The sequence below is a fragment of the Microtus ochrogaster genome, chromosome X (assembly GCF_000317375.1).
Source record: "Microtus ochrogaster isolate Prairie Vole_2 chromosome X, MicOch1.0, whole genome shotgun sequence".
NCBI classification, from domain to species: domain Eukaryota; kingdom Metazoa; phylum Chordata; class Mammalia; order Rodentia; family Cricetidae; genus Microtus; species Microtus ochrogaster.
Window position 1 is genome coordinate 45,568,599 of NC_022026.1, and position 12,480 is coordinate 45,581,078.

General features: G+C 42.2%; 1 protein-coding gene across 1 annotated transcript in view; it reads left to right on the forward strand.

Annotated features, from left to right (window-relative positions):
* Ca5b (carbonic anhydrase 5B) overlaps window positions 1–12,480 on the forward strand; it is a 53,596-nt gene that overhangs the window by 32,522 nt on the left and 8,594 nt on the right. Inside the window, exons 4-7 of the mRNA XM_005358763.3 lie at window positions 3,944–4,062; window positions 5,592–5,687; window positions 7,533–7,595; window positions 8,593–8,748. Coding sequence (XP_005358820.1) covers window positions 3,944–4,062; window positions 5,592–5,687; window positions 7,533–7,595; window positions 8,593–8,748 — 434 coding nt within the window. The remainder of the gene's footprint in view (window positions 1–3,943; window positions 4,063–5,591; window positions 5,688–7,532; window positions 7,596–8,592; window positions 8,749–12,480) is intronic.

Consider the following 12,480-nt stretch of genomic DNA (forward strand, 5'->3'; position numbering starts at 1 on the left):
GAGGAAGAGGAAGAAGAAGAAGAAGAAGAAGAAGAAGAAGAAGAAGAAGAAGAAGAAGAAGAAGAAGAAGAAGAAGAAGAAGAAGAAGAAGAAAATCCAACAATCATACCCCCTGAGAAGGCCACACACAGTTTCCTGGTTTTAATGAGTATGAGTGGTAATTATGACAAAGTGTCAGGGAGTGTAACAGTCTTTCTCAGACCACCAGCCCACAAATCATAGCTTGGAGACATATTATTATTTATGAATGCTTGGCCTTATTGTATACTTGTCCCACATATAAATTAATTTAACCTGTTTCTCTTTATCTATGTTTTGCCTTGGGGCTTTTTACCTTTCTTTCATTCTGTCCTACTTTTTCTGCTTCTCCCATATCTGAGTGACTGGCAGCTGCCTGGCTGGCTGGCCCCGGGCGTCTCCCTCTCTTTCTCTTTTTTTTCTCCCAGTCCCAGATTCCTCCTCCTACTTATTCTCTCTGCCCACCAGCCCCACCTATCCCTCTACTGCCTAGCTATTGGCTCTTCAGCTTTTTATTAGACCAATCAGGTGCCTTAGGCAGGCAAGATACAAACAAATACAACACATCTTTCCATAGTTAAACAAATGCAGCATAAACAAATGCAACACATCTTTCCATAGTTAAAGTAATATTCCACAATATAAATAAATGTAACCCATCTTTACATAGCTAAGGTAATATTCCACAACAGTGGAGGATGCTACATTATCCCTGGGCTGACATCGACGATCCCTGTCATCAACTTAGTCAACTTTCTTGAAATTCTTACTGGCATTCAGGAGGAGGAGAGGAGGGTCCCAGTGTTCTCCTAAGGGTGTTGCCTACCCAACTGTGTCTCACGTTATACTTTTATGGGCACCAGGAGGTGGCGAATCTAGTAAGAATGCTTTCCAAAATCTTTTCAGCTCCCCTTCCCTATTTAGGTTCTACATTAACTTAAAAAAAAATAAATTATTTTGGTAAACTTACAGAGTGATATCACGTATGAACTTCCTCAGTTGGAAGTTTGCTCAGTTTGCTCACTAGCAAAGAATCTGCTTCTGTGCAAGCTCTATCAGGCTTTGCAAGCAAGCAAGCAAGCAGGGTGGAAGTAGGTCCCTTTGTTTCCTGTGGCCTGGGTTTCTGATACACGGGGACAAACCTAACCGCAGCTTCAAGGATGTTTAACCACAACATGGCACTGAAGCCCCCAGTCACAGTTTCATTGGTTTCTTCACATCTCACGTCCCTCCTTAACCAAGAGACACAACTCCCGCACAGAGCTCCTGTTTCCTGTTACCTCATATCTAACTCCTTGCCTACTGTGTTTCAATTACAAACAGCCAACGGGTTCAAGCTAAAGTTCTTTCTCTTCAGAGTTCATCCTCTCCACAGCATTATATGGTAGAACCCTTCTCTGCATTGCCTCCCCCACATTGTCCAGTTTACACAGATATGATGCTAAGCACACCAAGGGGGTTGTAACTTAGAAAGTACTGGAGCCAATGCTAGCGCTCTAAGCTCTTTGTTCCCAGGACTCACAGTGTGGCTGTATCTACAGGCCAGGGAGCTAATGAGAACTAATCAGACTGGCCGAGTTTAAAGGAAGCAGTAGCAATGAAGAACAGGTGGGTCTACTCCAAGGGGGCAGCCTTTTCACCCACCCAGCCTGTAGTCCAATGAGATTGTGTGCCCATCATGGCCAGAGGAGTCTCACGGATGCAAGTCAGGTTGAAAATACGTATGTTTGTAAGAAATTGCCCAGCTTTAATTTGTTTCCTGCTCCCAGTTTTCTTTTTTCTTTTTTTTTTTTTTTTGGTTTTTCCAGACAGGGTTTCTCTGTGGTTTTGGAGCCTGTCCTGGAACTAGCTCTTGTAGACCAGGCTGGTCTCGAACTCACAGAGATCTGCCTGCCTCTGCCTCCCGAGTGCTGGGATTAAAGGCGTGTGCCACCGCCACCCAGCCCCCCAGTTTTCATGTGAGTGTGGTGTGCATGGTTTTTGCATGCTCGTGGTAGCACACGTACTTGTGGAAGCCTTAGGTTGGTGCTAGGGATCATCGCTCTTCCTCCCTATCGATTGGACTCAAAACTAGAGCTTGCCGCCGATGCTAGTCTTGCTAGCTAGCTTGCTCTGGCAATCTCCCGTCTCTGCTTCCTAGGGTGGAATTACAGGTGAGTCACCTCATCCACCTACTCACCTAGCATTCCACCTGAGTTCTGGGGATTCAACCTTTAGTCCTCACTCACACTTGGCCACCAGCAGTTTGACCATGGAGTTACCATCCTAGCCCTGAAATTTTCCAGCTTGGAATTTTGGCACTCGGATTTTAAAATGTCTTTAGTGTGGTGTCAACCAGTGCTATGTGGTAAACTGGAACACCCTGAGGCCAGTTCTGCCTTTCATTTCCCTCATAGCCACTTTGTTGGTGACACCTCCTCTCTGCTTTGTTCATCGTCTTTGGAGGCAGCAAATAGTCAAGGTCCGGGATATGTTTTCAGGGTTGTCCTAGGGAAAGAAGAGAAAAAAATGGGCCCTTTCCTCTGTGCCTCTTAATTTGGGATTAGAACCTCATTTTTTTTGGTTTTTGTTTTTTCGAGACAGGGTTTCTCTGTGGTTTTGGAGCCTGTCCTGGAACTAGCTCTTGTAGACCAGGCTGGACTCAAACTCACAGAGATCCACCTGCCTCTGCCTCTCAAGTGCTGGGATTAAAGGTGTGTACCACTATGCTTGGCAAAACCGTTTTGTTCAAAAGAAGACATCATGTGAGAAAACCTTAGAGGCCAGTAAGATACAGAGGGGATCACTGCCCGATACATCAGTGCATTTGGTCCTTGGGGTTGCCAGACTCCACCATTTGTGCACAGAAGTTGCAACTCACGACACAGTACACGCTGAAGATCATGACTTTACCCTTTCTGAGGAGTGCTCGGGAGGGGGGCTTTTGGGGAAGGTGGGAAGGGAGGGGGAACTGTGGCTGATATATAAAATGAAAAAAAAAACCTTTTAAATAAAAAGGCTACACAAGATGGGCGCTTGTAGCGCTGCTGGATTGGTTTGACCATGTCCAGATGTTGCTAGACTCTGATGAGACCGAAGGAATGAGAATGATTTAGCAAAGTTGGGGGTGGGGATCAGCGCAGCTCAAAGCAGATGGGAGAGTGACATTTTTTTTCCCTTCTTGTGCCCATGTTGTACCCGGGGTAACAATGAAACCCTGGCTCAAAAATAACAAAACCCCGAAAGTTGAAAAGGAAGGTGTTAGTGTATAAAAAAAAAGAACGGGGCTGGTGAGATGGCTCAGCAGGCGAAGATGGATACTGCCAAGTCTGATGGTGTCTGGGACACACAAACACAAATAAATGCATTCACTTTTTTCCAAGAAGGAGAACGAAACACACCTTTAAAGGCAGCTCTTGGGAGGCTCAGCCAGACTAATTCCTAGTTTGAGGGAAGGCTGGCCTAAGTGAATTTAAAATCTTTGTCGAATAGCTTTTGTCTGCATAGTTTAGTTTTATCTCATTGCATTGGATAAGCACACCAAGAGAAATTTGCATTTTTATTTCACACAATGGAAACTAGGCCCAATAACTACAGATGAGAAATAAGTCAAACTGTAATCCCAGCACTCAGAAGGTGAATGTAAATTCAGGTTCATGGTCATCTGTGGCTACATAGTGAGTTTGAGACCAGCCTGGGATACATGAAAACTTGTGTCTAATTAATTAAATTAATTAAAATAACCTGAAATCTAGCGTTTACCATTTGCATGTTGCCTAGTACGTGATCCAGTCTTGATATTATTCGGCCGAATCTTTAGACAGTTTTTACTTTGTGGAAATCAGTTTTATAAATACTTGTATGTGATATGGTATACTCCAAATGATTCAAGGACAGGGTCCACCCTTTCTCCACATTTCCTGAATTGCTGGATGTGTCATTTCAGTGATTGAGGGAGGACCCCTGGAACACAACTACCGACTGAAGCAGTTTCATTTTCACTGGGGGGCCATTGATGCTTGGGGTTCCGAGCACACCGTGGACAACAAATGCTACCCAGCCGAGGTATGTTTCTTTTCCGTCATCCTCTGCTACCCAGCCGAGGTATGTTTCTTTTCCTTTCATCCTCTAATTTTTTTTAAGATGAGATCTTCCTGTAGTTTTGACTACCCTGGAGGTCACTATGTAGACCGGGCTGGTTGTGAACTCACAGAAATCCTCCTGCCTCCACCTCCCAAGTGCTGGGATTAAAGGTGTTCAGACCTGGCTGGAGCAACAGAAGTATGCTGAAAAGGTCCCAAAGAGCAATGGGTGTGTGTAAGTGGGGGAGAGTTCTGGGTTTCTAGTTCACAGAAATTACCAAGAAGTCCCAGGTGACGCTTTAAATCCTGTTTAGCTTGCTGGTGACAGGCTTGAGCCTTCCCATTTTATACATGTAAAAATTATATTCGTTAGGAATAGTATACCTGAAATAAACCTTAAGATGACGAAACTGCATTCTGGGGCTGGGGAGACAGGTCGGCGGTTAAGAGCACTTGTTGCTCTTGCAAGAGGACCTGGGTTCAGTTCCCCACACCCACATGGTACCACAACCATTTATAACTCCAGTCCCAGGGGATCTGATGCCTTTTTCTGACCTCAGCAGGCACCAGGCGCATACATGATACACAGACATACATGCGGGCAAAGCACTCAGACACGTAAAATGTAAAATAAATAAATATTGAAAATTAGAATGGAATTCGTTCTGAATTCTGAGTTAGGTGCAGTCATTCCTAAAGCCATAAGTTTCTGTAGAGTTGCAAAACAGATTAATCCCAGTGGGAAATAGTGGGGCTCTCAGTGAAGGCCGTGGCAAGAGAGAATGAGAGAAACAGGAAGATTATCGAAGGGTTCTGAAGTCAGAGTGCCAAAGCACCAGAACTTGCAGTTGGGCTCGTCTTCAGGACGGAGAGCTAACTGGGACCTCGAAGTGGCCCACTTGGGAGGTTAGGTGATGGGAATGCACTGGTTTGAGAAAGGTGGGCGAAGAATGATTGATATGGAAATGCAAGCAGAGCACAAGGAAATAGGATTTCTCTTTGCAAATAGAATTTCTTCTTGCAACTTTTCCCTCAATTTAGTTTTAAATGTGATGCTAAAAATGAAAACCTTTTAAGTGATCATTCCTCCAAGAAGAAATTTGTCTCTAGCGCCCATCTAATTTTCACAGGGAGAATATATTTCTCTTAATATAAACATCTTCTTGCCTTGAGATGCAAATGGATTTGGGATATTAGTATTTCATGCAAATCAGGGTGGGGATGAAGAAAATGTTGATCCATCATTGCAAAGTTACTTTCCTATGTGAATTTTATTTTTCTCTCCTAACAAATCCCTCTCTTTCAAAGTAATATTGCTCTTCTTGCCGCAATGTCTCCTTCCCATTCTTTATGTTGATCTCACTTCATACCAGACCGCCACATACTTTTCTCAGTGGCTCTATTTTAGGAGATGAAACGAGATTAAATGTTCCATGTTGGATGGGGCTGTCTGTTTAGTTTGGTGCAGCCCTGCATGGTCTTGTATAAACCTCGCTTTTCCTGTTGTTTCAGCTGCACTTGGTACATTGGAATGCAGTCAAATTTGAAACCTTTGAGGATGCAGCCCTGGAAGAAAACGGCTTGGCTGTGATAGGTGTATTTTTAAAGGTAAAAACAAACGCTCAGGCCGGGCACGATGGGACACACCTTCAATCTCAGCTCTTGGGAGGCAGAGGCAAGCAGAACTCTTGTGAGTTCTAGGCCAGCTTAGTCTACATAATGAGTTCCAGGACAGCCAGGCTATACAGAGAGACCCTGCCTCAAGCAAGCAAGCAAACAAACAAGCAAGCCAACCATCTCACCAAGTTCAAATGGTCTATTGTATCTTACACTGAAGAGATAGAACATTACAATATAAGCTACTTATCTGAATAAAATTTAGAACTAAGAGGAAAAATATCTGTAGAGATTGCTTAATGGTTAAGAACATGTACTACCCACGTAGTTGATCACAGTTCAGTTCCCAGCACCTACATCCATCAATTTATGACTGCCTCTAAGTCTAGCTCCAGGGCTATTGGATGCCTTCACTCAAATGCACATCCACCCTCCCTATGCTCACGCACATACATGCACGCACACACACTTCAAACAAGTAAAAAGAAATCTTAGGAAAAAAGAACATTGGGCCAAGCATTGTGGCGCATGCCTTTAAATCCAGCACTCAGAAGCCTGAAGCAGTAGCTAGCATTGCTGATATATTAAATATTAATGTGGGCTACAACATGAGACTTTGTCTCAAAAAGTTTAAGAAGAGGGACTACTGAGAAATCTCAGAGTTTTAAGAGTGCTGCCAGGCATGGTGGCACACGCCGTTGATCCCAGCACTCAGGAGGCAGAGGAGAGATGTCTCTGTGAGTTTGAGGTCAGCTTGGTCTACAGAGTAAATTCCAGAACAGCCAGGGCTACACAGAGGAAAACAAAACAAAACAAACAAACAAACAAAACATTGGGATCAATAGGAAAGGTGAAGAGGAGGGACAGGTAGGGGAATGAATATAATTGAAGTATATGATGTATGCGTATGGAAATTTCACAAGGGAGTTCATTATCCTGCATAATTAACATTTTAAAAAGAGTATTAGTACCAGGCCAAGTGTGGTGCCACACACTTTTAATTCGAGTACTCAGGAGGTACCGATCGGCAGGTGGATCTCTGTGGGTTTGAGGCCAGCCAGGACTATGTAGTGAGACTGTCTAAAAACATATGTGTTCTACATGTAGATGGAAAAACCAGCAGTAGTTAAAAAGCAGTAACTATTATGAATGTGTTTCAATGGTCTAAAAATGTGTTACAGAGGCTAGAGCAATGGCTTGGTGCTCTAGAGTGCTTGCTGATGTGATATTCAGTTCCCAGCATGCTCACCAGGCTGCTCACAGCCACCTGTAATTCCTGCTTCATTGGATTCAATACCCGCTTCCCATGGGCATCTGTCCCACATGCACAGATCCCTACTCAGGCAGACAGACAGACAGACAGACATAAAAATAAAAAGTAAAATAGGTCTTAAAAATACACAGCCAAATAGAGAAGGCCCAAGTCATCTGGGGCACGTCAGCACTTGGAAAATGCTTAGTTTGAGACGTTGAGGCCAGCCCAGGCTACATGCTAAAACCCTGTCTTAAAAGGGTGAGGTTAGTGAAAATGCAGGGTAATTTATAATTTCATTCATTTATAATGCAGCATAAGAAATGATAGTTAATGGGAACAGGGGACACCTTTCTCTGTAGACAGGCTGCTCTTGCCAGCAAACAGCCTGTTCATTTTGCTCTCAGTCTAATTTAATTTAGTGCTGTTTATAATATTTGTAATTACCAGCTGAAATCTAGTTTCAGCCCTGTGGTTTGTTTATATGTAACCACCAGGTGGTTAATTTTGACTCACATCCTATTTGAGTTTCTACAGCAAGATGGCCATTGTGCGTAATATTTCTTCTCCTTTTATTTTTCCAGCTAGGCAAACATCATAAAGAACTACAGAAATTGGTGGACACTCTGCCATCAATTAAGCACAAGGTAATCTTCCCCCTTACATCACCTGAAGCCTATCTTATATTTGAATCTCGGAGTAGATAATGCACTTAGAAGCAGGAAGACAAATTAAAGGAACTACATTCCCTTTCCACACTGCTGCAGGAGGAGACCTGGCAGGGATGAGGGTGCATTGATGATACCATCCTGTGGTTAAACCCTGCAGGGCACAGGAGAAATGACCTTGGTGGAGCTTTCTGGTTTTGCTGAGTGCTTGCTAACCGGGGATCTACTCTTTCCTGACAACTCCCTCTCCATCTTTGTAGGGACACTCAGAACAACCTTCTTTTCTTTAGCTACCTCCCATGAGTAGGCAGAGAGAAGAGTTGTACAGAAACTTGTCTAGAGTGAAGCACTCTGTTTCCTCTGTCCAACTGCCAAGATGAATTCCTCAGTATTCAGAATCCCATATGGGCGGCTTCCCAGAAATCAGTACACCATTCTTCTGTTCTCTGCCTTCCTATTCCCCTCCTTCCCTCCCTCTCTTCTTGTTTTCCTCTTTTTCTCTTCTTAGTTCAGGATTCTGGCATTCCCTTCCTTCCTTATTTCCTTCCTCTCCAATTCCTCCTTCCCTCCCTTTCTCTTTCGTTGCAGTGCCGGGATGGAACTCAGTGTTTGAGCATGCTAGGCAAGCAGTCTAACACTGAGCTATACCCTCAGCTCTGGGCTAGTTTTGAAAGGACAAATCTTGTTAGTTTCTCTTGAAGAAGAGACACCTCTCTGTTTATGAGCAGCCACTACCTAATACCCCCCAAAAGAATTAAAGGAGAAAACGTTTTTGTTGTTTTTCTCGGGAAGAACTATCAGAAATCCACAATGTGATTTTGTGTGAAGTGGTGATGGCTGTTTTAGAAGGTACCCTTAGTCCCTGGACATGCCCTGGACCACTGTTAGTCCCTGAACAATCCACGAGACTCACTGCCTTACCCTTTGATGCCTGAGTAACTTTGACCAATAAGTAATAACTCCTTCTCTTGGACAGGACACCCTGGCAGAATTTGGATCATTTGACCCTTCTTGTCTGATGCCTGCTTGCCCAGATTACTGGACCTACTCTGGCTCTCTCACTACACCGCCCCTCTCCGAGTCTGTTACCTGGATCATTAAGAAGCAGCCAGTAGAGGTTGATCATGATCAGGTATTCCTTGCGCATCTTCCATCCAGGGAAATGCTCGTCTGTCTGTTCATGCTCGGCTCTAATCTTAACATCAGTTTTGCTTGCTTGTTTTGGGAGAAGTAGGGTCTCATGTAGCCAAGGCTGGCCTGGAACTTTAAAGGAACTTTTTTTGTGCGTGTTTTATTGTCTTGTGGTGGTAGAGATTGAACTCAGGGCCTTGCCCAGACTAGGCAAGCATTTGCTTCTGTATCTCTAGCCTTAACCAGGAAAAAGACTTAAAACACAGAAGGACATGGACATAGCTATTTGCCTTTATATTTGCTTAGGAATTATGTGCTTCCTCTGTAACTGTGAATCTCTATGTAAAATCAAGACCCCGGTGAAGGAAAGGGTGAGCTGGAAATGTCCAGAGCATTTATAATACTCAAGGGAATTCTGCAGTAAAAGCCCAGGAGACTAACAATGACTATGAAGAAAACTGAATATTATTTAAACCTGTGGTCTATATTTGCTTAGAAAACCAGTTGAAGTGATAATTACTATACCTATACACAAAGTCTTGTTTAGTTTACTACTAAAATGCAATGATATTTGCTCATGGGTTTGGGATCTAGCTTAGTTCTAGGTTCAATCCCCTGTAACACCTCCCTACACACACACACACACACACACACACACACACACACACACACACACACACTCCAAACAGATAATTTCTAATATTTTCTCATACTTGCTGTGTAGGATATGTATTGATTATGAATCCTTTTTACAAGAAATAAACAAAACCTTCCAAAGTTTTTATGAAGTAAATATAACTGACTCTACCAGTGATAGCCCTATCAAAGTGAATTTGAGACTGATCAGAAAGTAAAAGAGGTAAAAATACAATATTAGAAACAGAATCCAGCAGTGTATCAGATGCAGAGGGATAGTTGTTACTGGTCCCAAACTCTCTTAACTGCTGAGCCAACCCCGGATGCCTGTTTATTATAGTAACAAAATTCATGGTATCAGTGACTCTACCTAAAGAAAAATATTAACATTGCCAGAACTTTGTGTTTCTTTTTTTGGGCTTTTTGAGACAGGGGTTCCTCTGTGTAGCTCTGGCTGTCCTAAACTCACTTTGTAGACCAGGCTGGCCTTAAACTCGCAGAGATCCACCTGCCTCTACCTCCTGAGTGCTGGAATTAAAGGCGTGCACCACCATTGCCCCGCCAGACTCTTTTTTTTAAAAATGGTACTGAGAATTGAACCTAAGATCTAGTGCATGCTAGGCAAGTAGTCTACCGCTTAGCCACATCCCTGGCCCTCATTTCTGGAGACTCTTAATGACAGTTGTAAAAGTCTTTATTTTTTTTATTAAAGAAATAGAAGTTTATTAAGAAGGAGAAAGTAATACTCCCTCAAATAGGAGTGAGCTAGTGAGTTGAAGGAAAGCCCCTACAGCCTCTAGTTTGTTTTCGTTTAGTTTCGTTTCTTGTTTTTTAAAATCTGGTCTCTCTATCTAGTCCTGTCTGTTCTGGAACTCACTATGTAGACCAGGCTGTCCTCAAACTCCCAGGGATCCTCCTGCCTCGGTCCCCTTAGTTCTGGGTACCTTGCTATTCTGTCCGTAATAATTTGTACTAAAATACAGATGAATAGAGACTTCCTTAACATGGTGATCTTAGTTCAAAAGTAAATACAGGAGCTAGGGAGATGGCTCAGGAGTTAAGAGCACTTGCTGCTCTTCCAGAGGCCAGGAGTTCAGATCCAAACAGCCATGTCAGACAGTTCACGGCCACTTGTAACTTCAGTTCCAGGGCATTCAATGATGTCCTCTTCTGGCCCACATAGATAGCATACACAAGTGGCATACTCTCTCGCTCATAAGTAAAAATAAAATAATTTAGAAAGCAAATACATTCATCCATTGGTAACTGTGAAAGACTGGTTCCAGAACCCCAAATATAGTAAAGATGCAGCTACTCAAGTCCCTTATATGGAACTGCATAAGACTTTAACATTTGCATGTATCCTACACACACCTTACAATATTATTTAAATCACCTGTATATTACTTTTTGAGATCATATTGCCATACAGTAGAAATACTATGTAATGTTTCTACTGTATTGGTTAGGGAGTAATATCAAGAAAAGCCTCTGTACATGGTCAATAGAAGCAATTTCCTGGCTGGTCTAGAGTTCAGTGTGTAGACCAAACTGGCCTTGAAATTACAATGATCCTCCTGTTTCTGCCTCCTGACTATCAACAGTATTTTTCTAATATTCATGTGGAACACATGGATACAGAATACCAATAATTATGTCTTATATGGAAGTATTTTTTTTTGCCTCATGTAGCCCCACTCTGGCCTCCAACTCACTATGTAGCCAAAGATGACCTTTGAACTCTTGATATTCACGTCTCTACCTTACAAATGCTGGGATTACAGGTACACCTGGAAATAACTGCTACCATATTAAATGTTATATTAAATTATATTCTAGAATTATCTATATACTATGTATGCCTACAGACCTAGCTACTCAGGAGGCTGAGGCAGAAGGATTGCCTGAGCCTAGCTGTTCAAAACTGGGCTGAGCAATATATCAAGACTACTCCTCTCTCTTAAAAAATATGTTATAGAGCCGGGTATGTTGGTACATGCCTTTAATCCCAACACTAGTGAGATCCTGTCTCAAAAACAAAAGACAGGAAACATTGTAGAAATGGCCCATATGATCAGACCAAAAAATAAAGCTAAGTGAGGAAAACAGTTAAAAATGCAAAAATGAAATAATTTAACAGTTGGTGCAGTATGTTAATATATAGAAATAAAGATATATATCAACTATATGTCAGTTAAAAGACATAATGACACAAAGATATAATTTAAAAAGTCATAGATATGATCAGAATAAAACTGAAAAATACACTTGAGCAGTTTGAACAAGGAAAGCTTAACCATAAAACTTAAAAGCTTCCAGGATACTGAAGAAGACTTAATTAACCTCATTACTGGCCAGGAAGACATCATAACGATGTTAGTTTTCATTAAGTTGTTATATTTTCCATGAATTCTTTAGTCTCCATAATTTAATGTAGCTCCAATAAACATGTCATCAGGACTTAAAGTGACCACATTACTTTTAAAAGGTTTTATTTTTAAAAAATTACTTTATGTATATGAATATTTGTCTACATGTATATGTATATACCACATGTGTGACTAGTTTCCAAGGAGACCAGAAGAAGGTTTGGATATACTATAACGGGAGTTATGGATGGTTGTGAGTCTCCATGTGTTTGCTGGGAACTCAATTCAGGTTCTCTACAAGAGCAGCAACTGATCCTAACCACAGAACCATCTCTTCAGCCTCATTTCATTCTGGTTTTGAATGTGTGTATGTGTGCACTCACAAAGAAGCCAGAAAAGGGGTGCCAGATCCACTTGAACTCAAATTAGAGGCCGAGTTGCTCAGCATGTGTGCTGGGAACTAAATTTGGATCTTCTGAAAAAATGACAAGCAGCCTTAACCACTGAACCACCTCTCCAGCCCCCTAGACATAAATTTGAGTCAAAACAGATATGCATAAATAGCCAGGGAGATTTCTGGCACAGGAATAAGACAAACAATCAAGAAAAGCAGTTAGAAATAGAAATAAAGCCAATGAAAGGCACACAGCACACACACACACACACACACACAGAGAGAGAGAGAGAGAGAGAGAGAGAGAGAGAGAGAGAGAGAGAGAGAGAGAGAG